At 38.1% G+C, this 27,664-nt stretch overlaps 1 protein-coding gene across 1 annotated transcript in view; it reads left to right on the top strand.

Annotated features, from left to right (window-relative positions):
- The first annotated feature begins 1,584 nt into the window (after positions 1–1,584).
- Positions 1,585–27,664, top strand: part of LOC128372962 (ras and Rab interactor 2-like) — a 49,496-nt gene continuing 23,416 nt past the window's right edge. Inside the window, exons 1-5 of the mRNA XM_053333172.1 lie at positions 1,585–1,777; positions 14,575–14,689; positions 21,290–21,390; positions 23,130–23,340; positions 24,414–24,525. Of these exons, the coding sequence (XP_053189147.1) occupies positions 14,630–14,689; positions 21,290–21,390; positions 23,130–23,340; positions 24,414–24,525 (484 nt within the window). The 5' untranslated portion in view covers positions 1,585–1,777; positions 14,575–14,629. The remainder of the gene's footprint in view (positions 1,778–14,574; positions 14,690–21,289; positions 21,391–23,129; positions 23,341–24,413; positions 24,526–27,664) is intronic.

The following is a 27,664-nucleotide window of genomic DNA, read 5'->3' as shown; positions in this document are numbered from 1 at the left end:
CTAGTTCAGTAGTTCAGTCATTTAATTTGGACTATGAAGTTTGTAATTTTTTTGTATGTTAAACCATGTAAAATATACCTTTAGGTCTTTGGGATTCTTACTGTATATTTACTATTTATTACTGTATATCTTTCCTGTTTTACATGTTGGCTTTGTTAGTGTTGTTCCAGTGAAAGAACACACACACACACACACACACACACACACACACACACACACACACACACACATTGTATGATGACACAAGAGGCCTTTTTAACTGAAGAGGTTTTGACTTGTCATAGTAAAAGAATAGAAGAAACACAGGTGTTAATAATACAGTTAATATTCAGTGAATTAAACTTTGCTGCTTCAGTTTCAGGGTTCTGGCATTACACATACTGGCTCACTGCCATCGCTTGCTGGGACAGTTGAACTGAGCCATTGTTAATTGTCCTATAATGTCTTCAATAAATGCCTATTTAAAGTCATGAATATCACAAATACTTTGATTACTTGAATATCTTTTGTCCGTGATTAGAAACGTATGCATGCCATCTCATAGGAGAGATCAGGATTATTGCTATCCCTTTTTGATTCAACTTTACTCAGAACAGAAGAGCTGTGTTCAACGTAAATTGGTTTTATTTATATTTCTAGAGAAGTGTAATTTCTGCAGTAGTGTGTTTTTTTGTTCCTCTTTACTTTGCTGAAGTTTTGTTTTGCATTTACAGTAAAATCAACCTGCACTGCATGACAAAATATGAAAATTAAGATGAAATAGTGCCATGATCAAATCCTTGCAATAAACTTCAGTGCAGTCATTTAACTGTAAAGATGATTTGAATATGGAATATGGTTTTCCCTTTCCATGTTGAACAATCAGAGTTTTACATGTTAAATTGGTTCACTTTTCATGTTCAAATGTGTTTTTTCCTTAAATGTAGTTACTCATCTTGACTTGACATGACTTTTTCCAAGAATCATATTCCAAGCAACATTTCAGCATGTTGTTATTGCTCTGAACTGGAGTTAAACCCACAGGCTTTGGAGAGGAACCTATAACATGTGCCCAGTCTGAACACGTGATATGAACGTTAATGCAGAGTTTGTTTGCAGCAGTTTTGGGGGAAGGAGGCAGTGGCATCAAGTTATCCAGTTAGTAGGAAAAACTCCGGAAGTAGTGCGGTATTTCCTTCAAAATAAAATAAATGATCCTGGTATGTCGTCCTGCTTAAATTTGGCATTGCGTAAATGTAATATTAGACCAACTGTTAAACCGTCTTTGGAAAAGCTTAACAAAAAATGAAAAATAAATGTAATATTAACTATGATATCCCCTTTCCTCAGACCACACAATTGCCTCTTAATTTATATTTAGAAAATGCCTTTTCTGTGCTCAAATCACTGTTTTTTTCCCAAATCATGTACTTTATAGGACAAGTGTTATTCTGTAGACCTTTATTTTTTAATACAGTAATTTACAGTAGCCCCAAACTTATTTTATTCTGAAAGCATAAACGGAAATGGATCGCCCCTTTGTGACACAAAAGGAGCCAGCTAGTAGCTCCGCAGAGAGTTTAGGACCATGGAGTGAACCGGCACAAGACAGATTGTGTCCACTTGCTTTCGTCCCCTGAAACTATGAGAAAAAGCTAGTTAATTATCACAACATATAACAACAGTTATCAAGCTGCCTCGACATGGAACTATAATGATACTCACGTCTCCAGCAAGTCGTCGGAGCTGTGGACTTTTCTTCTGCCAAACTGGAATAACGCACACTATCCGTAAATAGGTAAGCACCGTTAAAGTTAGCAGTCCTTTGTGTTGACATCCCGCTCTGACAATACCCTGCTCGTCTTTACTGTAGTCAGCTTCGAAACTTAAAAGTAGCTGTGACTCTGGAGTACAAGGAGACTTACTGACACAGGTTCATCCGTTCTTGCGGTTCCGTCAATAATTACAGCAGCATTATGTATGAGGAATCCTGCGGGACGTGTTGTACGAGTTATCAACACCTGTTGCTCGACGTCAGTGTATGACTGGCCCACACGCACCAAATGTATCGCATAAAATGTAACATTTTAAAAAATATGTGTTGTTTTGCGAGCACCAACTGTTTTTACGACTTTTTTCGACTCTCTAGGAGCCAACCTTCAATACGGCTTGTAAATGATTAAATACAAAGCACGTATGTTGACAAAGGCAAAGGTTTTAATTTAATGTTTTTAAATTATAATCAAGCAATTAATTACTGTGATTTAAACCATTTTAGTTCAGGCTCTATATCCACATTAACCTCATTTAAATAATCAGATTAATTAATTGTGTTTGGTCTATAGTTAAGATGTGTTTTTATGATGATTTGCGTGGTTGAAAGCTTGTACAGGTATCATTTCTAGTTTGATAAAGTGCACAACTCTTTAAATAGAACTCTTGAGTTTTTACTAAGTGACTTGATTCATGCAGGCATCATTATAGAGCCAATGCTATCAGACTAATGACCCACATTAATGAGAATGAGCTAACAAAATCCCTTGCAATATTATAATCATGCAATAAGCTCTGAATCATCATCTTAAGAAAACAAATTAAGCTTGTGTTCAGTCCCATAGCCTGAAGCGTTTGTTGATATGTGAGCAGTGTGATATTTCAGCTCAGCATAGAAATCCACTTGTCCACAGTGGTGTTCTGTTGCCGGTGACTCGACACTCACGCTTTTCTTTGACCCCCTGAATGTTTCCAGCTCACAGATTGGTGTGTCATCTATTGTTTGCAAGGTAATTACACTGCTGTTTAAGTTGCTGCTGGGCATTCGCCAGGATTCTCGGGACTGTAACTCTACCTATTCACCAACCTCTCGCATCACATCAGCCCCTTTCTTTTTTTCTTCTTCTTCTTCTCTGTGAGATGCATGAAAAAGAGCAAAAGTATTTCCTGGTACCGGCCAAGACCCTGGTTTTTCGATCTCAGAAATCTGTTAATGTGCTTAGTGCTCAGTGTCAGGACCAAAGCAGACTTGGTGCTGTTGGCTACCTTCAACCTGAGTCACAGGTCAGGAATTCAAGAAGACTACATTGGCCTGGCAGCCTGGTTTGTTGTGTGGCCTCCTCCTGTAATAATGCCAAGCTCGCTCTATTTACTCAGGTGGAGTGACAGTTGTATGAGCAGGCGACATGGATCATTAATGATACATTCACTAATGCAAGTGACCCCATAAACCGAGTCCCAGCTTTGATTCCCGGCTGGCTGGAACATTTACTCTCTTTCCCCACAATTCCTATCTCTCTCCACTAGAACTACCAAATAAAGGCAAACAATGCCCCAAAATTAATTGAATTACCAGCTCTGCCATCATCACTAGCTGTTGGCTGAATTAGCTTGCACCACTATCAGTGCTAAAGTTGAACCAGTAATGATAATGTAGAAAAGCGAACATTTTAAATTCTGGATGGACCACATTTATTTCGGAATGGCTTAGATTGTATTTTGAGATGTTTCCGGGTGCAACCTTATCCTTTAAAGCAAGGGTGTCAAACTCATTTTAGCTCAAGTGGGCTGGACCAATAATAATGCATAATAACCTATATATAGCATATATAGGTATTATAACTTCCTGTAAGAAATTATCTAGAGATTCCCTGGTAAGACATAGTGATAAAATGTGTCCAAGCCCACTGATTTTTCCTTCAAATCTGAATCACGCTGCAAGTCAACTATCAAATTGGATGTCCACGGGAAAATAAGAAGCCTTAACTGTGAATGGCGAGTGAAAATAAGTGAGAAAAGTGGTGCAGTTTATTGAAAAACTGAAATTACTTTTATGCAATTTTCATACAATACTTTGCAAAGTTATCCAGTGGGCCAGATTGGATCCCTTGGTGGGCTGCTCACTGGCCGTATGTTTGACAACCCTGCTCTAGAGGATCTTGAGGGAGCTGGAGCCAATCTCAGCTGACACTGGATGAGAGGTGGGGTACACCCTATTAGTCACTGGGCTAACATATGGTATAGTGACAGACGACAGTTCACTCTTCCAGGGTATTTAGAGTCACCAACTGACCTAACCAGGAGGAAGCCAGAGTAATCAAAGAGAACCTATGCAGGCAAATGGTAACTCTTCACTTAGAGGGGTCCCTGCTGGCTAAAACACTTTTGCTGTGAGACAGAGCTTATCACTGCATCACTATGCTGCCATGTGAATGTTCTATGTATGCCTGAGTTCTTTAAAGATGTTTGAGATTGTCACTCTTGAATAGTTTTTTAAAATTTAATTTACAGAAGGTTGAGCAGTATTAATTACGTGATAACACATTGCATGTTTACATGTCGTTTCCGAGCAGGACATTGCTCATCACCACAGAAATGTTGCTCAACTACATTCATCGGCTTCTAGAAGGAAGAAAGTACTCAACACCATGAGACTTGCAGCAAAGACAAATTCATTAATTTGCAATTGGTTAATCGAATTTCTGTCACTGTTCTTAAGTCATGTTAATTTATTAATTATACTTACTTTGAGTTATTGAATCAGTTAGAACTGGTAAAAGTGTAATATAAATGTCAATGAATTTATATACTTAATCATTGTAGGTCTTATTCTTGACTGGTTTTCTGTCATCCATTGATCAGTATGACTGCAAAGAGGTATTTAGTTTAATTGTATTGTATATGGTATTAAAAAGGTCAATTAGTGAAACCCAGCCTATCACTGCCTTTTTGTTAAGACACTGATTGTGATGTATGTAGTAAGTGTTGGGTTAGTAAGAACAGCAGCTTTTCACATAAACGTTAACTTCTAACAGCAAATGAAGTTAGTGGAAAAAAGGTGGGAAATTCCAGAAAGATGTCATTTATTAGGAAATAAACTAAAAATGATATGTATAGTAACAACTGGAGTCGATGTGCACCGATCAAATCAATTTGTCATCACTTCCAAAAACCAGCAACACAAACTTCCTCACAACTTCCCCTTTTTCACACTGTATCATGAGGAGATTTGGGCGTAACTCTAAAAGTCTGCTGCGGTTTTATCACAACAAGCCAAGACATCATTAACACATCATAAAGCTTTATATGTAAAACTTCATACACGTGCTGATGACCTACACTCATTTTGAGTAGCATGCCAATGAGACAGATAAATATTTTATGTATATGGTGGGGAGTTACTATACTTCTAACTCGACACATGAACTTTTTGTCATCAGCAGTGAAGACCACAGTGAAACTGTTTATGTATGTCACATAGACATTATTTGGGTTAAATCTAAATAGTATCTATGAGTTTTAGTCTTAATTTAAACCCATTTCCATGGAGATGTGTGTAATTCTGCACTTTTATTGAGGTGCTATAGACTTTGGCTTGGAGCACAGGGTTTGAGTGTGGGTGTGATGATTTGATAGATGCCGCAGTCTTCTGTAGAGAGTGTTTTTGTAACCTCAGAGAACTCCCTCTCATGTCAATCAAGATATGTGTTTGTGATTTTTTTCCCCCATGGAATAAAACTCTGCCCTGCAAAGCAGAGACCCGCCCAGCCGAAAAGGAAAGAGAATGGAATGCATTTGACATACTTTTAGAGCCTAAACACTGGCATTTTATGTAGGAGAAACGGTTGCCATCGTACCCACCCCCACCCCAACAGTGTAACCACGACCCACAGGAAATCCCGCCAGACAGGAGAGAAGAGCTCAGGAATGGTGGACGCCAGCAGGGTCAGGAGGTTCGTTTTTCACATCAGACATTTTTCAGATCTTATGTTGCCAGTTTGGTTTAGTGCCTCACAACCCAGTAAGGACTGTTGATTTACAGACAAGTTGAAGCCATTTCATGCACCACAGCACCATGTCCATTCAGAGTAATATCTGTTAAAACACACAAGAACTACTGAACATTTTCATATATTAGATCGTTCAGACAGGATTACATGCACTAAACACAAGCAAGTGCTTTTAATTTATTAGTTGTGTTCCACAAACTATTTAAATTCAAATCTGTTCAGAAAGGTTCTTTGGCCTAAATTATTTGTTTCTTTCTTCTTTTAGGGCTATCTTTTACATAGGGAAATGTTTTGTTTGCACTGTTCAGAAACTTACGTTAACTAACGTAAATTAGTCTCAAAAATCAAAGTGAAAAAGAATCGTGATAAAATCGTGATCGTGATTTTATTATAAAAAAATGGTGATATGATATTTTTGCCATATCGCCCACCCTGGTTTGAGTTTAGAAGTGAAAGTGAGTGGTGTATGACTTTTGGAAAGACCCACTGCACCTCTAAAACCTTGCATCCTTCCATTGTATGCTAGGTCGCTTGGGTAAGCATGACACAGTTTGTTGTTGTTTGAGATAATATGTGTGAATACAAAGCTTCAGTAGCTCACACATTTGAGCTCAGTTGCTTCACTTCTCAACAGACAGGCTCAGACATGTGGAAGTGTCCTCAAGTTGCACTGAACTGTATGAAAACTAGTATTCAGCAATATTTGGTTGAAAATACAGGACTTGCCAAAAGAGTTTATTGAAAGATGGGTGTCAAAAAAAATCTGAGTCTTTTTTACTGCCACTTCCATAATACACTCTCAGCTTACATAGAAACAAAATGCTGTACTTAAATTGCTGGTGCATTGTGTTCAAATTGATCACCTCATGGTGTTGGAGGTAGGGATAGGGAGCAGCATACAGAGGGTGTTCAGAGTTCTGATGGCTTGGGTGAAAAAATATTGCAGAGCCTTGTAGATCTTGCACGGATGATGGAGGGATGTGAAGCGTCAGTCATTCAGGTAAACTCACAACTAAGATGTACAAAGGTAAAAAGAAGATTTTAGATTTAGAGTGGGATTGTTATTGGTACAGATTTGCCATCTCTTGTTTATTTTGGCTCATTGTACTGGAGTTACAGCAGCTGTCAGAAATGCTCCATTGGACTGGACTCTGCTACTTAACATAGACTGTTCCGAGCAAGTGAAGCACAAAGTGGCACGCCCGAATACATTGAAAGAAGCAGCCAGGAGTTTGAGTAAATGATATCCACACTGCAGGTTAGTGTTGATTGACTGAAGCAAACAGAGCCACTTTGAATAAATAAAAAGAGTCACTTTTCCTTTCTATCCTTTTCAGCCATATGAATCACAACCCCAAAATTATTATTTTGGTTTAACAACTATTTTAATTTAAGCATTTTGTTTATGCCAGAGACGAACACCCTCCTGTCACAACAGCTCCAGACTGATATCAGGACATGACATCAATAGATACTCTATATTAGATGATGCAGATAATAACTTAATCAAGTCACAAAAAAACTTAAGTCACAGATTTGTGATGAAGAGCCTTATTGTTGAGGGATGACACAGAAAGGCATGCAGTTTATTTGTTTGAAAGAAGGTTGTCTGAATGCTTATAAGCAGGAAATTAGGAGACCCTGAGTGTTTTTATTGGCATGGTGAGGCCTGAGATCAGCAAGCATTCACCATTCAGACAGATTAACTCATAAGAGAAAAGTAGCCCACTGTCTAAGTATAGACTACACACACTGAGTAGGCGTTTCATAAGTGTGTAACTGTAAATTCTGCTAAGCTATTATGGAATGAATCAACTATTTAGTTCCTCATAGTCAGACCCATCTGGTGCCAAGTTTGTTGTGAGGTCTGAGCAGCTAAACCGACTCATTAATAAAGACTCGTCCTGATATTGGATCCATGGGGCTTTACTTGCACATTAGAATAAACCCACTTGTATACTTTTTGATACAGCATTTTAATCTCCAAGGACATCAATCAAATAATGAACTAGCCATCAAATGTTCTAGTGAAGAGATCTGTTTTTTGAATGTTGCAGAGCAAGTTCTGCTTTGTGGCTTGTACTGTTGTTTCATATCAAGGTTCCAGGAGCTTGGCAACCTTTCTGTATAGTTTACTGTCACCATGTCTAGTCTAGAGTTTTTTCCGCATTGAGATCAGTCTAAACACATGCAGGTAAGATGAATTGTTGTACTTGTCATTGGTCCTGTTTGACTTTTATGCTGAGTTTAGATACATTCAGTAACTGTGACTTGTATTATTTAGACATGCTTAATGTTGGTTGGTCAACTGGTCCCCCACTTTGGTCCAAACTGAAATATTTCAACAACTATTTAATGGATTGCCATGAAATTTGGTACAAAACGTTCATGCTGCCAAACGTATGACTCCTTATGAGTTTGGTGATCCCCCGACTGTTCATGTTGAGCCACCAACAGTTCAACATTTTCACATATCCAGTTGAAATTTCTCCAAGAATCGATCACCAGCAGGGAAATGTTTGACTTTGTCCACAACTTTGGTTTTTACCAACTACTTTCAAAATCTGAAGTCTTTCCCATCAGTCTCAGCTGTGCTTTGTAAGTACAAAAGTAATAATAATACAATAATGAACGTGGTAAACATTATAAACTAAACATTGGCATGTTAGCATTGTCATTGCGATTATATTAGGTTAGGTTGACGTCATCAGCATTTTCTTCAAACCACTGTTGTGACTGTAATTACAGCCTTACAGAGCAGCAAGCATGGCAGCAGACTCTTAGTTTTCTTATTTAATGATGAGGAAGTTTAAGTATTTACTTTATGTAAGCCTGTAACATGATACAGTATTTAGCCTCCTGCTGTTAATGTGTTTTGGGGCAGTTCAAAACAGCGGGAACAATTCATTTAGAAAATGTTGGATGGTTTGCAACACTTAAAGTCTGGTGTATAATTTGTGATACAGAACATTTCATAGCTTTGATTTGTATGCTTTTTTTTCAGCAACACAAATAAGTGAAGGAGAAGAAACAAATACGCAACGAATAATTGAAATTCTTAGTGATTCATATTACCGTCACAGGAACAGTGTGTGTGTGTGTGTGTGTGTGTGTGTGTGTGTGTGTGTGTGTCATCACAGTCTAGTGCAAGGATTATCCAGCATTCTGACCATGCTGCATGTGATATAGTTTCTATATAAGCTTGAGTTGTAAAGGGAATTTGCCTTGTAGAATAGAGGATATGACTCACCTAAGATTGTTTTGCCATGTGACTCTCAGCCCTCTAGATTCAGGCTCTGCCTAGCTGGTGTTTCTCAATACTGTCATGCAAGTTCCAAGAATATGAAAGAACAGGTTTTCCTTTTCATTTTGAGCATTGTTTCTGGAAACAGCTGATGTCTTTTCTCCTAAAAGATGTGGTTAAAAACCCTGAAGGCACGTGGGACAATTTGTACAGAGGCACAGCTAGTGGAAATCAGAATTACACAATAACTACAGAGAAAATCATGGACCACTGCAGATGTTGCACCTGTGTAACTGGTGGCTGTTTCACAGTGAAGTGACAATGTGATTCATTTTCCATTTCCCCATTTTTAAAAAAATGTAGTAATTTATTTATTTTTTCTTTTTGCTGTAGGAATATTCCAACTTTGGAGACCCTATCTTTGTTAAACTTCTTCAGTCTGGTTCGTAGACTGTGACTTTCACAGTGCACATATATAATACACTGTGAATGTAGATTGGTGACAATCAGAAGTTTTCCACTGAAGACACCTTACACTTTTGCTTTAAGAAAAGCTCAGGTGTAAATTGAGTTCCATGTAACTGCTTCAGTTTGAGGTCCTGACTCACTGTTACACTGTCATGATTTATTGAAGAGCCACCATTAATGTTATTAGTAGCACCTGTGCTTTTCTGCTGTGGAAGATACTTATTCTAATGTCCCATATAGTTATCAATAAATGCCTGCTTAAAGATAAGTAAAACCTAAACCCCCTGCAGCTACACACTGTATAAATTCACTCTGTGTGAGTCTATTGTGTGTATTCTAAGTTATTAATACTGTAGATCTTTCACCATGAAGTAAAAGTGTGGTATAAATTAAATGTATTTTATTATTTAGCATATATAGGTGAACAACTGGCATTCCTCTGTTTCTTCGACTGATAACCACAGGAGCTTTCCTGTTTACCAGGCCTGGACTGTGAATCACACACAAGCTTGCAATTATACACATGGGAACACATACAGACACACACACACACACACACACACACACACACACACACACACACTACTTGCTTCATAAAAAACATCCCCCAAAAGCCCACCCCACTGCTTTGTTTTGACAAGAGGGGTTGGCACAACAGAGCCCCACTACTGATGTGAGTGGGGAAGAGGCCTACGAGAGACACAGGAGTTAAAAAAATGGTTGCATGCCTTCCGTCACTTTCCAGGAAATAAACCTCTCTTGCATGTACACAAACGCCAGTGAAAAACAAATCAATCCAGTCAAGAATCCAGTCTTCTTTCCAAACACTTCTATTTTTTCTTCAGTGAAGTGTGTTTGTGTTTGATCAGTTTGGATCAGTCAGTTTTTTTTTCTTCCATGGTACCAGTGCCAATTTATTTAGCTATATTGAATCTGTCTATATTTTTGTTTTTCAGTGCTTACTGTTCAAAATGGAAAATTAGAGAAAAAGAAAAAAACCTTTGAAACAGCACTGAGGCCATGGCACACTGCTGCTCTTTGTTGGAGCTCAAACTAATGAAATTGCTTCAGGATAAGCTGCTTCTTAAAGGACCAGTTTGTACACTTTGGTGCCATCTAGTAGAATGGACTTGGCAGAAATGAAATAAGATATTCATAAGTATGTTTTAATTGCTGTATATAATCACTTGAAAATAAGAATGGTGTTTTTATTACCTTTTTAGAATGGGTCCTTCATTTCCACATAGGGAGAATGTCCTCTTCCATGGAAGTGTTGCACATGTTTCTACAGTAGCCCAAGACAGACAAACCAAACACTGGCTATAGAGACTTTTTGCAACTTTTGTGTCCACCATAGGTTCTTCTACCTGCCATGAAAGCGAGGGGGCAGGGAAGGGTGTTCAGTTAGTTGCAGTCTCTTCAACAACTTAATTGTTAGATGCCACTAAATTCTACACTCTGGTCCTTTAAGCCCACCACACCTATTAAATAGTAGAAGAAACTCAAGGACACAATACTGCCTTTCAAATAGAGACACAATTATTCTTCCACATTAAAATAAGCAAAATAAATAAGTTTATTAAGTTCAGTCAGGTTGTAATTACAGTAGATTGTGAAGGAGGCTGTATAAATCATCTGTGGCACACATGACACACGATATTTGATCACTTACTGCAGGCCAGTATGTAGATATTCTATACAGTATATCCATGCCCCCTACTCCCCAGTCTTCAGCTCTTCTTTGGAGATCCTGAGGCGTTCTAGGCATTGTGTTCCAGAATCTCCCAGAATGCGTGATAGAATCCATCCAGAGTGTTGTGGGTCTACCCCGGAGTCTCCTGCCAGTTGAATGATCCTTGAAAACCTTCAGTGGGAGGCCAACAAGGAATCCAGTTCAGATGCTTGAACCACCTCAGCCATGCAAACAGTCTAGCTGTGCTGGCACGCTGCCAGTGTTTTTCCACTAGAAAGATAAAAGATACTATCTTTTGGAGATGTGCTGTTAGCAGAAAGCACAGCAGGAGTCTGTTATCTCCAGCGCTTCAGCTAACATCTCACTGTGGCTATTTATTTTTCTACTTTTCTTCCCTGCAGTATTTATAACAGATTCAGTGACCAAATATCTCTACATCTTCTAATGTAGACCCGTTTTTATTTTATTTATAGCACAGCTAATGAAATTCACATAATTCAGTGATTCATTTCCTATACCTTCTTAACAACAAAGGGATACCATCAGTTTGTCAGTAGAGAGCTTTTGATATAAAGCAGCAGCACTAGGAAATGTTGACTTAGATGGGTACACTGGTCATCTTAACCTCTCACGAACAAGACTCCAAGACACTTTTAATCTTGACTTGAGGCAACCCCCTTTTCTGGCAAGATACCATGAAGAGCTGCAACTAATAACTATTTTTTAATCGGCTAATCATTTAGTCGATGAATCCTCAGAAGATAGTGGGATCTATTGTCTGACCAACTGTCCCAAACATTTTAAATTTACTTTTTACTTTTCATAAATGACAAAATAAAGCTTAAGGCAAGAAACTGAGACAAATGGCTTAAAACCATGAATTGATTTGTTTTAAATCGATTTGCTAATCGTTGCAGCTTTACCATCATGTCCTCTGACGTAGAGGTGCTGACTCTCATTCAAATCATTCTTTATAGGTGTTGTCACTGACTCTAGAGGCCTATGTATCTTCTCTTTTCGCATCTCTTGCTTTTCGCATATGATGTGACTGTGGCTTCATCAGACTGCGACCTCCAGCATTCACTGGGACAGTTTGCAGCTGAGCGTGAAACAGTCAGGATGGAAGTCAGCATTTCTCTGGATCTAACGCAAACAGAATACTATCCATGTGTAGTAGAATGTATAGAGCACCTAACTGGCTCTTGGATCAAAAGCATTCCAGCAGTAACTGAACAGAAAAATGTTTTTGTCCTGCAGGTTTCCCCTCAGAGACTCTTCAACAAGTCGGAGAACTCTCCAGTCTGTCCACCAATAGGCACGAGCTTTCTGCTGTCACAACAGTCTTCCATCTGTCGATGTGTCTGATGACAGTTCTTTGTTGTAAATATGTGGATGCTGTTGTGTGTTTTTTACTCTTACACATGTCTTTCTTAAAAAAGGAAGGTCTGGGATGTATTTGCATGCCTCTCCACAGCTGGCTCATATCAGCTGCTGTAACTGGATCCGCCACAACATCTGGGCCAAGCATGCGTGTGTGTACATGTGTTCGGCCTCTGTTCGTGCAGAATCAATAACAGAAGTGTTTTGTATGAGCCGCGGCAAGCAGGCTTTGATAGTGTCATCGCTGTCATAGCCGAGGAAGAAAAAAGTGCTTGTTGTCTACAGAAAGCTTGAAGAGTTGAGCGTTATTTAAATACTGTGACTCACAGAGAAGGAGACAGAGTGAAGGGATTAAAGTTAATGTTTTATCTATGTTTACTGATCACTTATAACCGAAGAAGGTTTAGGAGACCTGGATGTCCATGTGCAGAAATATTTACTAAGCTCTAGGAGAACAGAGGTAAACAGCAACAATGCCACTTATTCTAAATGGTACATCCTGTTGAGAAGTATTTAATCCTTGACAGCCCCATGACATTTACTACATGTCCAAATAAGGTTTTTAGTAATAATTCTTTACTCATCTGTATGTGTGTGACTGTTCTGGATCAAGAGCTATGCTTACTTAAGTTGTCAAAGTCATGCTGTCTACATTCTGGACACATGTTATACATTCTAAGAGGAGAGAGTCTGACCGTCTGAAACCGAGTGCTGCATATTTCCTGGAACGTTGGATTCCATAGGAGACAGCCTTATCAGAACAGCTGCCTCACCCATTCATCCTCAACCGCCAAAGAGATAGACTGCTGTAAAAGAGACATGCCATGACCTACTGCTCCCAGATCTGCAGATGAACTGCAAATTACCCAAGGAAACATTGTCACATGGGAAAGTTGCTGTAAAACCTTGAATTTCTTTGTTATTTTTACTCCAGTGGTTTAAGTTCTCCTCTGGCTGCAGTGATATACAGATGCACTCAGTTGTGCTCAGATTTCCCGATACTAATGTTGAGCAACAGGTGATTAATGGTGCAGCACAGCACACTTCTGATTAGAGTTCCACCTTTTCTCAATTTCCTCATCCCATATGCCTGCTAGCAGCTGAGTCATTAGAAATGCATGCTGTGCCGCCAAATGCTCAAATCCACAGAAGTGCTCGATCATTTTCATTGGAGATTTAAAATATTTTAATGATGAAAAATGCTTACAAGCTATTTCCATGTGATAGATGGATGTAGCCATTTTGACTGAGAGAAAAAACGTGATGTTAGTGAGTTAAGAATTATACATCTTCCTCAACTTAATTATCCTTGGTGACTGTAAAAGCAGCAGTTGACAAAATGGTCTCATCTCAAGGTCCAGTTGGTAGCTTTTATGGAGCTTTACATGATTTTAGAGCAGTTTAAAGTGTATACATTTTTATAAGGTTTTTTTTGTTATAAAATATTTTATTTTGTAATAGTAATATTTTTTATTATAATAACATCAACAGTGTCACTCATAGTGATGAACCTACAGAGAATTATCAACAACTCTGCGGTTCAACTCTTAAAATTATTGGCCAATGCAGGCATAGAAAAAGCTCTAAAACCCCACTGCACACTACCTGCTCAGCACCAAATGACAAGCAGACACAGTTAGCGGTAGAACATAGTGGCGCATTTAGCAGCTAAAGAGCCAGATATTTCCCTCAGGAGTAGGTAGGGAGCAAAAACAGAGCTAAATGAGTAAATGTTTGACAGAAGGTGAACAGAAACATGACTCCACATGGATGATTATGTTGCTTTGTAACTGCTGGATCTGTAAATAAGCAACTGTTTGCAAAAAAGTTCAACATATCAACTTAAAAGGTGATGATATGTCAGTGTATTTTCAGTTTTTGTGCTGCCACCAAGTGGCCAAAATCAGCTATTGCAAGTTTAAGGACATACATTATTTGTGAAACCCATCTTTTTAATCATAAATCTTCTGGAAAATTTGACTGTTTTGCTTCTATGTGAAACTATAATGTCTTTTCTCTCCTCACAGACAGACAGTGCCGCAGACAGAGACAGACAGAGAACACCATACTTTACAGAAAAACATGTCCAGCAGTGCCATCACTCAACCCTGCAAGCAGGAGAGGAAAGGCAGTTTCTTCAAGGTAAGAGCCACCGAGTATCTCAGTGAACGAGACATGTTTTCAAGTGTGGTTTATACAAAGGTCTTGGCTGCTGACACCTCTGGCTCCAGGCAGGGATATTTGGGTGGGGGAGGCAGCAAAGTGTACAGTTAGAGGCTAAATGATGGAGAAGATTAGAGAGGTGGAGCCAACCTGAGTATAGCTATGTGGTTTGTTTGCCTCTCAGGGTTTTTCATCTTTGCTCTTTCTTGTAAAGCTCAGTTTCTCCCGGATTGCCCAACATAGATTAGTTTTTGAGGAAGGGGTAGTAGTGAGCATTAGATTCATCACATGATGAAACATGGGGCACTTCATGCAATTTAGTACATGATGTAAATGTACAAATGATGACAATGACATTTTAGACTATCTACTCTTGTGCATTATTGAAATTCTGAATAGATTGCTGCTGACTGACAATTATATAGATTTTTGATAATTGAGGCTTGCAAGTTGCCAATACTATGTATGATTTTAAGATGATTTACATATTTCTTAAGCAGTGGGACACATTGGAATGTGAATTGTATAAAAAACGACAAATTAGTGTGCTGTGAGAATCCATTAGTAACCTCATCGTCATGTGTTTTGTATGTAGAATATCAGCTCTGCTCCCTCTGCTGTCATTTCTTTGTCAGGACCTTTGAACATTGAACAGAGGGCTTGCCTTTCTTATAACAAATGCTGAATGTGATGTTAATCAGAAAACCACTAAGTACTGATTTACTGCTGTTTAATTAATTAAAGAGACACACAGTTTATGTTATTCATGTTTTTTCTCCTGGCAACAACAAAAATGATACGATAATGAAGGCTAGGTTAGACTAGGTAGGGCTAGGTTTCAGTACTTGATACCTTTTTAATTTATTGACCAAAATAAATTGATACCAAGTAGTATTGAAATGTCTCCCATCAAACAATACCTGTAATCGATCCTTTTTGCAGCCAGATCTAGAAAATATGACTATTTGTATGAACTTGCTTCCAGCCAGTCAACGCAAGCATTCTTTGATGTAATGTGATTGGCCCACTGCCACAGCAGCTCCAACCCCTCTGTAGTGGTGAAGTCGTGGTGAATTTGAGTTGGTGTGCTAAGCAGTTCAGCAGCCAAGATGCCACCTAAACATTCTAAAGTGTGTCTACATGACTGTTACACCGGATAAAAGCAAGTACACAAAACATGGAATGGGTATTGAATGAAATACTCAGTTGGTATCAGTTTCACTTCAAGGGTACTTGGATTGGTACTGGTAACTTGTTTTTTTAACGATACCCAGCCCTAAGAAGTAGGGTCTACAGCATAAGTCTGCAACTGTGTTCAACCATGAGTCTGTTTCTTACACTTTGAAGAAAACACAGTGTCAACATCAGAAATGATATGACACGATGAAGGAATAGGGTCTACAGCAGGGGTAATCAACTAGGTTCAACCATGAGCCTGTTTCTTTTCAGTTTTAGGGTGTCTGAGGGCAGATGGCATAACTCGCATTAGTAACTGACAGCGGCTTATGTTGTCACTTATTTGGCAAAGAATGGCTCATAGCAGCACACAAGCCACAACTTAAGCAGTCCTTACTTTATTCATTAGTGCTGCTTTTTAACAGCCTTGCGTGATGTGTGTGTGTGTGTGTGTGTGTGTGTGTATAGTTACTCGTCTTAAAAATATGACTCAAACATGACTAGAAACGTAACTGGTATCTCATCCACGCACAGTAAACATTGGCCTGGTTCCTTAAAGGATGAAGCAAAGTGTTGGTATTGACAAGCAAATAACTAGTCAGATTGATGTAATCCACAATCTATAGGGAAAACTTAAGTTTTTGTAAGGGGGGCTAATATTCATAACTATAAACAGTACATCTTATGCTCCAAAATAATTAGAATACATCCTTTTGAAGCATGTTGCATCTTTGTGGCACAAACACAAAAGAGGAAGTTATCAAAACATGACATCATAGAAACATACATAGATAGAAGCTCTCCTCACTTACAGACTGCTGCTTGGTGTTAAGTATCCAAGGGGGGGTTAAGAGAGCTATGACTATTGATAGAAAACACGGGTGAGTTAGTCCAGGAGCTGACAGCCTGCTACTTATCAGCTTTAATACTCTAGAGATGAAACATACTCATGGCACTATTTAAACTGTAGGAGTTATATGTACACAATGAACATTATGCTGTCAAGAGGGTTTGTGTACCTCATTAAGTAGCTACTGAATATATTATATAGCATAGCGAGATTGATTTGATTGGTTACTGTTAGACTAACACCATGGCTAAAGGTTGGATTAGACCCTAATGTAAACATGGAAGCACAGTATTACTGACCTATCTATACACTTACAGTGTATCTATGGAACTAAGTAAGGTGTTAGACTTTCCTTAGTTATGTATGTGGAGAGGATGAATGTGAATGGAGTTTTCCAGATTCTTTCTTAATATTTACTCTGCCTTCTTTGGCGTCTGGCCAGTCTGGATGCCAAGCATTCATACTTTCCTCGTGACGCCTGAAGGATGATTTTGTTAGTTAAAGGTGTTTTTGTTGCATGTAGAAGGTATTTGATCCTGTTTGCCAAATGCTATTTTGTGTAAACAGTGGTTTTGAAAACTAGGCCTCAGGAATAACACTTTCCTTATAATGAAAGCTACTATGCATATCAGCAGCAGCCCTTGTGTTACCAAAACTCACAGTATCTACTGCAGTGAATGTTCCTATAGGACCTTTTTTTCCGCCATAGTTTGCAGTCATGTTTTCCAGTCATGTTTCCCACAGATGCTTGCATGTCATTCATGTCTTTTTTACAGTTTTTCAATTAGTATTTAAAATGTGTTGGCAGCAGATTTACTACATAGCCAAGTTCATATAAAAGTGCCTATAAAATCAAAAGGAAGTCCACTTGAAATCCTATAAATCTCTGAGGTTGAGGCCATATGTCTGCAGGAAAAAAAAACACTTTTCATAATGCAGATTGGGGTAACTGTCATTCTAGATGTTTGAGGTTGTGAACTTCAAAGTCAGAATTTGGGATTTCCTTAGAAACAGCTGAGCTAATTGTTTCCCGATTTGTTTGGACAGCTGAATGTGATGTTGCCCAACAGAGAGATTGCCCAACTAGAAAAATAACTGGGAAATGAAACGAATGACACCAATGTCATGCTGGAAAAAAACAATCAGGCTCAATCTAGAATTACAGGAAATCAAAACTATCACACATATACTTGCTCGTCTGAGATGAAAGGTTTGTTCACCAGCTGTCGATTGTTTAAAGATATTTAGCTACGAAAGCATCAAGTGCTACATATTCACTTTTTTGTGTCTTAAGAAGGTTGACTCAGGGTCAACCTTGGAGTCTTGTGAGCAGTTTTTTTTAAAGAAAGGCTTGGTCAGACTCTCTGGAGGAGTAAAGGGTAGTAAAGGCACCGAATCAGCACAGCTTTAATAGAACTCACAGTGGGGTGAGGAGAAGGCCAGCAGCAGACACATTTCAGACACACGTGTGGTAAGAAATAGAGACTTCTACTGGGAAGTGGCACTTATATTTTCCACACTGAGGAAGCAGTGCTGTTTTTTTTGTTTGTTTTTTTGAATCCTCCTGTATAGTAAAAATAGTTTTGCCTAAGAAAGGCAGCAATCATGAGTTAGACAAACATGTTAAATATATGACAAAAATCATAATTAAACCAAAATTTGACTTTGTTTATAAAAGTATATGCCACCCTAGATCTTACTATGGCACCTAAACAACAAAAGAGCTGTTTAAAGCTCTGAAACTAATAATAATATAATGAAGTGAAGATAATAAACAGCTTCATAAATCAACATTTTTAGATTTCAATATATACTAAAAAAGTGAGAGTATAACGTTTCCACAGCATTGATGTAAATTCTCACATTTTGCAGGTAGGAATGTATCATAATAGTCAATAATATGATCATATAATGATCATATATCCCAGCCTAGTTTAAAGGAATACTGACAATAAATTTACTTATTTGCTTTCACTGCATCTGCCCAAGAAATGTTCTACAAATGTATTGAATGTTTTTATTCCTGTATTGGTTTTTAAAAAAATGTTTTTTCAACAGTTGCAAACATGTTTTAGTTATTTCTAATATTTAGGTAGATTAACAATACAATAAAAAAGTAGAACTTTAGCTAAACAATTCATTTCATTATCAATAAATATGATGATAATTATGATGATCTAAAATAAATAATACGAGTCATATAAAAGACAGCATCCTATATCTTAACATGGCACCTTAAAACCAACAAATTAGCTGTCTAAAACCGTGAAAATAATTATAATATATTGAAGATAATAAACATCTTCATAATTCAACATTTTTACATTTTAAATATACCCCCAAACATGAGCAGGCAGAAGTGAGAGCATGAAGTTTCTGCATATTAGATGTAAATCCACCATAATAGTCGATAATATGATGATGTAATGGTGTATGATTATGAATCCAAGCTTCATTTTAAGGAATACTTTTGTTATTTGTTTTCATTGAATCTGGCCACGAAATTTCTGGGTGTATTTTATCCCTGTATTGCTTTTGTATGTTTTTCCAATAGCTGTGTACATGTTTTAATATTTTCAGATCAACAATGCAATTTAAAATGAACACAGTGACAGAAGATGATGATTTACTTAGCCGTATAACAACGGACTCAAGTTTGAATAGCTTGACATTATAGGAACACACATATTGACTTTCTAGATGAGAGTTGCAGAAGATGGAGCTTAGTCGGTTGTCGTCATGGTGACAGCAGGACACCGGGAAGTCGCAGCTCCTGGTTTTACGGTGTTGACAGCAGACAGAGCAGCTTGTGAGTGACGGCGTGAGCAGACGTGACCCAAATGTTTCCTCTGCTGCAGCCAATAACGTAACAAAACCGCTGTTGACTCGTGGCAGCTGGAGCACACTGCAGTTATCTTAATGTGTCGCTTCCTTTTGGTCACTAACCTGCCATTTGGCTGCGGTCAACATGCCAGTTAAAGTTTACATAACTGAGAAGGTGAACTATGAAGGTGGTCATTTGCAGTATTTTTGATGAAAAACATTAGTAGGTTTACCTATTGTTCATGTAGAAGATTTTGTGTTTTTGACCAATGAAGGTGCAGAACTGCAAGGAGTCAGTCTCAAGCAAATATACAATATTGTTTTAGCTGAAGCAGTAAATAAAGACAGCTGACCTGTGTGGGACCTGTGGAGGTTTGTGATGTTATTTACTTCTCTTGTGACAAACCATTTCAAACACTTCAGTCACACACAGGCTTTTATGAATTATTTCCTAGAAGTGTTCCTCTTTAGTAACCCTAGTTGGTCAGTGGGATGTGGTTAGGCTAAGGCTGAGAGTGACACACACACACACACACACACACACACACACACACACACACACACACACACACACACACAGAGATACACACAACGTCAAGTAGTAGAAACAGCTGAACACACTTGAGATTTGTGTATTTTTCTCTGTATCTTCTAGTCTTACTCCATCACATCCTTTACCTTCTTTTTTTCTCAAGCTCTCCTTCTTCAGGATGAACTCCCACTTAGAATTGCAACACTGAGGCAATTAATATCAATTGACAGAAAATGAACCAGCAACTATTTTGATAATCATAACATTGTTTGTCATTTTTCAAGCAAAATGTTCTTGATATGAACTTTTCAAATTTGAGGATTTTATTCTTTCTTTGCCATATATTAATATTTTGGGTTTCAATACACCTCCTTGGGCTGGAAGAAATTAAGTGGGTAAAAAATTTGATAAAGAAAACAATGAAATGAATAAATAACCAGCAGGTGATGTCATCTCCGTTTGATACAGTGGTTTGAAAGCTAAACTTAGAAATAAACTGAAGGAGATGCATGATATATTATCAATGTTTTATTTATGTCTTAAATAGTTTTTAATTGTCTTAAATGTTCTTATGGCTCATGGAGTGCTATCTAAATTTTGTCATAATGTTGCAGTGCATCATATGTACAATATTTTCAGTGGTTATGCTCCTCAAATCTTGTGGAAGATTTGTTATGGAACAGAGTAACAGATTTATAATGAAATCTGCAGTGACCGTGTTACTTTAGCCATCACGCCGGAGTTATGGTTTATTTCTTAAAGTGAAGTATTTTTAGGGTTTTATTGTTTTGTTTTTATGTTGAATGTCTTGTTTCTTTATGATTCTTTATGTCTTTTAATATCTTGGGACCATGTTGGAAATCTATCTTCTCACTTTAACATTTTAGCTGTTGGATTTTTTTTCTGTGTTTGATAATCCATAAAATAAAATCAATCAATCAATAATTGGAAAATTAGAAAAAAATCTTATCTGTAGTTTATGATTCACATTGTGTGTGTGTGTGTGTGTGTGTGTGTGTGTGCATGTATGTGTGTGTGTTACTTTTTATATATATATATATATTTTTTTACAACATGTGAGGTTTCATAGTTGTGTGTGTTATATTTGAACCTGTAAAATGTACAGACACTGTTTGGTTGATGTACACTTGAGATAAAGTGAGATGAAGATCTCTGAGTGTTCACCTTGTGTTTGCAGCTGATTGACTCGTTCGCCTGGGAAATTGGCACTTTGAAGAAGGAGATGGGAAAAAAGACAGAGCCAGCAGAAGGAGACCACAAGACTGATACACTCCTTGGGTAAGTTCATAGTCTATATGCATACACACTGTGTGAATACCCTCTTAAAACAGAGGACACACTGTGTGTGTGTGTGTGTGTGTGTGTGTGTGTGTGTGTGTGTGTCTTAATATAGCGCAGTTCCCCAAGGCTACCAGCAGAGAGCACACTTGACAGGCCTTTAAATGTGATGTTATGTGTTAAAGTAGTTGGCCTGATACTCCACCCATCACCTATCTACCAATCACCAAGTCAGTAGTGTTTCAGCAGCCAGGTTGCCAGTTGCCACTGAGCTGCAGCTAGGAACATTGCAGATAATGTCTGATGTTACAAAACCAAAAAAACCTCATTATGACTCTCAATACGTCGTGACAATTTGAGAAACAAAACAAGGGGATGTATAGGAGATGCCTTTGAAACAGGTTGGGATGTCTGACTGTGGGTCACTTTGCATTTTGTATGTTGCACTCATCTCACGTGCGTGCAGGATCACGTCCAACAACTGGCAACCCGCGTGAAGTAGACTCTGGCAGGGAGGGGGCGAGGAGTAACAGCTCTCTCCAGTGTTTTGAACGTGGGCCACAGTACTATTTCTAAACACTTGGTGTCAGAGTTACATACTTCAACTTTAAGTACTGTGTTGCATGTGATAGCCAGATGTTGACACATGTTTTGTGTGTGTGTGTGTGTGTGTGTGTGTGTGTACTTTTCATGTCCAGCACACCTTCACTGGACTGTTTTGTTTCAAGGTCTAGTGATTATTTCCTCTTCTGAGTCCGTTTCTGTAGAATTTGGAAAGTACCTGTTAGCTATTGGGGAAGTGTGAAGCGTGAGACACACCATCATGATTTCCACGTATTTATCTGTTGTGGAATCATGAATGAGTTTGTGGACTTCTCAAAAAATTCACGTTTTTTCCTCAAACTGTCAACACTTATATGTTTTTAGTGCTGCACACACATTGTTCTCATGTCTGTGTGTTTTTGTTTGTGTGTGGTAAATCCAGTACTAGCTATGGCGGTTGAAATGATTATGATGTAATTATAGTTTACTTAAATTGTAAAAGAAAAGAAACATTTTTGCTTTTCACTTTATTTGTGCACAAGTAGTCGGAGCTGCTGGAGCAGTTCTGTTGTTTCTGCTTATTAGCCACTACTAATGGAAATGATTATACAGGCATCAGTATTGTCAGTTTCATTACCAATGTATGATTTAATCATGATATTTATTTACATCATGTATGTGAGCAGAAGAAATCATTGTAAAAACAAAAGTTAGCCCAATATTAGGGCTGGGTATCGGTAATGGATACCGTTTTAAAGTATCGACCGAAATTAATCGATACCAAGTAGTATCTCACATCAAATGTTACCTTCAATCAACCCTTTTTGCACCCAGAGCTGGAAAATATGACTATTTGTATGGACTTGCTCACAGCAAATCAATGCAAGCATTCTTTGATTAATGAATATTAATAATTTTAAGACTTTCAAAATGCATTTGTGTAAAAATCAAATCATTTAGATGTAGAGGAGTGGTGACATTTTATGCAATTGAATGCTTCTTTTCACATGATGGGTACTGAATGAAGTACTCAGTAGGTATCAGTATCACTATAAAGGGTGCGGTGCATATCGTCATTTTTTAAATGACACCCAGCCCAACCCAATATTCATTCATATCATTCATATATTTGCATTAGGGGCTTTGTCAGAACACTGAGTGGTGATTTCTTGTGTTTGTTTGGTCCCTGTTTTCAGGCTAGGTGAAGAGGTGGGGGGTCTCTTCCTGCAGGCTTCACCGTGCGCTGGGATCGGGGCAGGCCCGGCCGGAGCCAGAGATTCGGGCTACGACTCCCTCCACCGGCGGCTGAGCGTTTTGGACCGACTGGTGAACACGCACGCTGTGTGGCTCCAGCTGGGACTCAACCATCAGGACGCCACCCGTATACTGAAGAGCCAACCCACAGGGGTCAGGGGACATTGTTGATTTAAAGCTTTCACTTTGGTTTAAAACGTCACTTCTTATATACATATACACACATAAAGGGTGGACTACTACATCCTCAAAAAGCATCACCACCAATAAACCTCTGTGACACAGTTCCCATTTCAACTGTCCTCCATTATTTCCATCCATTGAGCCAACGGTTGAGACAAACTTCAATCTTGCTGTGTACCTGTGTTAAGGCAACATAGAAATAATGATGATGATGATGATGATGATGATGATGATGATGATGATGGTGATGATGACAACAACTTTATTTGTATAACACCTTTCATACAGGAAATGCAGCTCAAAGTGCCTTACAACAAAATAAATGACATATACCAAGTGCTTCACATTAAAAGGAGCATAAAACATATGTTTTAAAAAAAAGAAACATTAATGTATAATGAGATGGAAAATGAAAATAGTAATAATAGTAAACATAGTACATAGTAAAAGTAGCTAAGAAATAGAATGAATAGAATATGTAAAATTGAGCATTTTAAAAGAAGTTCAGTAGTGTGAAAATGACTGGTAGGAAAAATGAGTTCAAGGCTAAAGTAAAGAGGTGAAGTTTTAGCTTTCTTTTAAAAATATTTAGCAAGCTGCTTCCCTGATGTTACATTTTTTACAAACCCAACAGTTAAATCACACATGTTCTGCCTCATTTTATGGATAGAAATGTCTTTGCTAATAGTAAGAAACTGATTGAGAAAAGGTATTTTGAGGGCCTTCAATATATTTCTCCCCAAGGATGTGGAAAAAATAACCAAAAAAGAAAAAAAGAGCAGTATTAAAATGATATTTGCCTATTAACTGTGTCAAGCAAATAAACCATTCTAGCTGTTATCTGCATTCACAGTCATCTAATGAACCTGATTTACTGTCTTCCACTGTCATCATCTCTAAATAATACATAAACAGGACATGAATGTAGGCACGTACACTGTAGCAATGCAGATGACGACATTTCTAGCCATATTACAAATACTTGACACATTATTGCATAATGAGTTGTTTGGTAACGAGTGAACTTTCTGATTGGCCTGCAGACATTTGTGGTGAGGAAGTCAACCAGCCTCCAGAGAAAGGTCATCTCTCTACGCATGGACAAAGACTCCACCGTCCCTGTCAAAGACTTCCCTGTCAGGGAGAGCCAGTACAGTAAGCATCTCCAGCTCAACTCTTACTTTCATTTCTTTTTGTCTTTCAACCACATAAAACTCATCCTGCATGAGAAGAATGCGTGGGACAAGATGTAAGTTTGTTTTCCACACTCCCTCAGACGCTATGACCACAGGTAACAACAAAAAAGTCTCAGTTCCTCAGCTGAAATACGTGGGCTGATGTACTCACACAGCCTGAATTATTGGCTCATTACAAACACGTAATCCACATTCAGTATAAACATATACAGAATACACTCAGAGCAATACATTGTTAATTGAATGGATGGTAAAAGATATTTTACTTTTCATCCTACGTAAGTATTTGTTTTTAGTTCGAAATGTAGATGTATTACACAGCTTCTTATTAATGTTAAGCCGTAGCACAATCACATGTGAACATTTTCTATTCATCATTTTATAATGTACTAAGACTATGTGTTGTAATTGTATGTAAGATGGTTTAAATATATTATTTTTTCTTTTCCTTTGGTTTTGTATGTAATATTGATATCAGTCTTTTAAAAGCCTAGTTAGAGACAGGAGATGGGACCAGCAATAGCTATAATCTATATGCAGAACATCACTTACTGTTGATGTTGTTCTATGTTCATTTGCATTGTCTCCTCACAAATGAACTAAATAAATTAATAAATAAAGGCTATTTATGTAATGTGAATGAAGAAATATATAATTTTAAGGAGAAAACATTCTTTTAAAGTTATAATGGTGTTAGTACGACCAGTTAATCAGTTAAATGCGAGGTTGTTGGTGAAGCAGCAACTTGGTACTTTTAACCAACAACTAACACAGACAGACAATAAATGATAAAGTCAACCTTCACTTTATAGAGATCAAGAGTCAACACTCGCAATGTTACAAAAGTGTCATAACCCAGTATTATTATTTAGTAACCTCATTCTTCTGGAGGAAAATGTGGTGCAATAGAAGCAATGAATCTCATGCATCGCACTCCATTATTAATTTACGTTCCAATCTCCACTGACACCCTAACCACAGTACATTGTGGCCTGCTAACCATTCATCACTTGCCCGCCAGTCAAATTGACGCCTAAAACAGTGAATCATGAGACTTTGAAACAACTTTTATTTTATTCTGATTGGATGATGCTGCTGTTAGGTGGAAACTGCTTAACTCCATATTTCATTTCGGACATACTAGGTTGCCAACAGTAACTATAATTATCAACAACATCCAGAAAATAGGTCGTGGGGTCATAAAATGGGTCATATTTCTCCAGAATCCATAGGGGAATATCTGGGGTTTGGTAGCAGCAAATATTTCAATAAGCAGAAGAGGAAGGCTGAATGTCTCTCTCCTCTTGTCTGAGGCTGAAGGTCTGCTGCATCGTAGGTTTCTTTCCCCCTCCAGTCAGTTGACACTTTACTCATCACCATGCAGCAGCGCTCTCTGAGCCACCATCACCATGGCCTGGCCTGGCATTAAACACACTTCGGCCCTCAGGATGCCAACTTGCATACAGACAAACATAAAGAATGAGGGCCATTTTCATTTCCACTTCAAATTTCACACATGGGCATAAAATACCTGCACACAGAGAAACACATGTGTGCAGGATGAGTGCCAGCTGTGGTTGATGCAGGTGGCATAAATAGACAACAGAGTAGAGGCACACCCAGACACACACACACCCTCAATCAACCCACAGCCATTTGCTCACAGTTTTAGTCTGGACAGTGAGCTGAAACAGAGAGAAAATGACACATTTACAAATGTATGTGGTGCAGCATTGACGTACTCTAAGGTATCAGAGGCTTCATTATAGTATATCTATTGTCTACTAGGTGTTTTGTTTCCTTGACTTTTAAACTCACTTCTAATCCTCTATCGCTCCATCTTATGCATCATCACCACTGTTATTTTCCTCTTTGTTCTATTTTTAGTTGCCTGAAAAGCCAGATTTCCTGAAGCTTTGGTCAAAAATCTCCCCACACTGTTGTCTTACATTAAATGTGTTCTGAGTTTTTGATTCTGTACCTGTATGTTCATGTTTATCTTCGTCAGCACTAGACTGGAAATTCCAAATGCTTACCTAGTGAGAGTATGTGCAGCATGTGAGTCACTGCCCACTGCAGCCGGTGCTACAAAAGCCTGCAGACTTTGCTTTTTCTCTCTTTTTGCTGAGTTATTGGTTAAGACTGTCGACTGAAGAGTCAGTGACGTCTTTGTTTTCACCTGAAGAAACAATACACAATAAATACAGGCTTCAGTTCACTGAGACAGACGCTTCATGCAAGATAAATATAAGTTCCAGTTGTCAAGTCAGGGTTATTTTCAATACATAATAATGTCTTCCTCAGTTTATTTAAATGGATTGTAGACATTGATTTATTCTGCAGTAAACATGATTGGAGAAATAACCATGTTAGTACAAAATATTAAGAATAATCTTGGAGTGCCTTGGTAGCCAAGTGGTTACCATGCATGCCACGTAATGGCAGCATCCCTGGTTCGGGACCGTTGCTGCAAGTCATTCCCCTCTCTCTTCCTGTTTCCTATTGGCCCCTTTGCGAAAAGTAAATTGAAGTTACTACAAGAAACTTAACTACTTATGAAACAGTCTAATGATACCTCTGATGTCTCTATATGACCTACAGCAAATGAGACCATAAGCAAGAAGATTTGCTATTTCTATGTAATTATTGTAAGTGTCTGTCACCAGGTCAGATTCCCTACGAAATCAGATGAAACGGTTTACAGCACACAGACCAAAAGAGTCTGTTTTACATTACATGTAGCATCGTAGCATGAGGGAGGGCACAGATGTTACTAGGATGAGGGGAGGATGTTTCTCTTCAATTGATCAAATCAAAAGTAAGTTTAGGCTTGTTCAGCTTCTTGGCTCATTTGAAGAAAGATGTGTGAAAAAATTACCAGATTTGGTGTGAATGCAGCTTTACATGTAGCCTAGATGAAAACCAAGTTGCAAACAATTACGCTTAAAACAGGTATTACTCGCTTCCAAAACAAATGCACACTTTAGCAAAGGTCTTTACGGCATGAGGTGGTGATGCTAATGGGAAAAGAAGACTAACCCTAACCCTAACCCTTCATTCTACGAGAACACTACCACTTTTGTCCTTACAAAATGAAC

The sequence above is a fragment of the Scomber japonicus genome, chromosome 14 (assembly GCF_027409825.1).
Source record: "Scomber japonicus isolate fScoJap1 chromosome 14, fScoJap1.pri, whole genome shotgun sequence".
NCBI lineage: Eukaryota > Metazoa > Chordata > Actinopteri > Scombriformes > Scombridae > Scomber > Scomber japonicus.
Note: the sequence above shows the minus strand (reverse complement) of the source record. Positions and strands in the feature narration are given on the sequence as shown.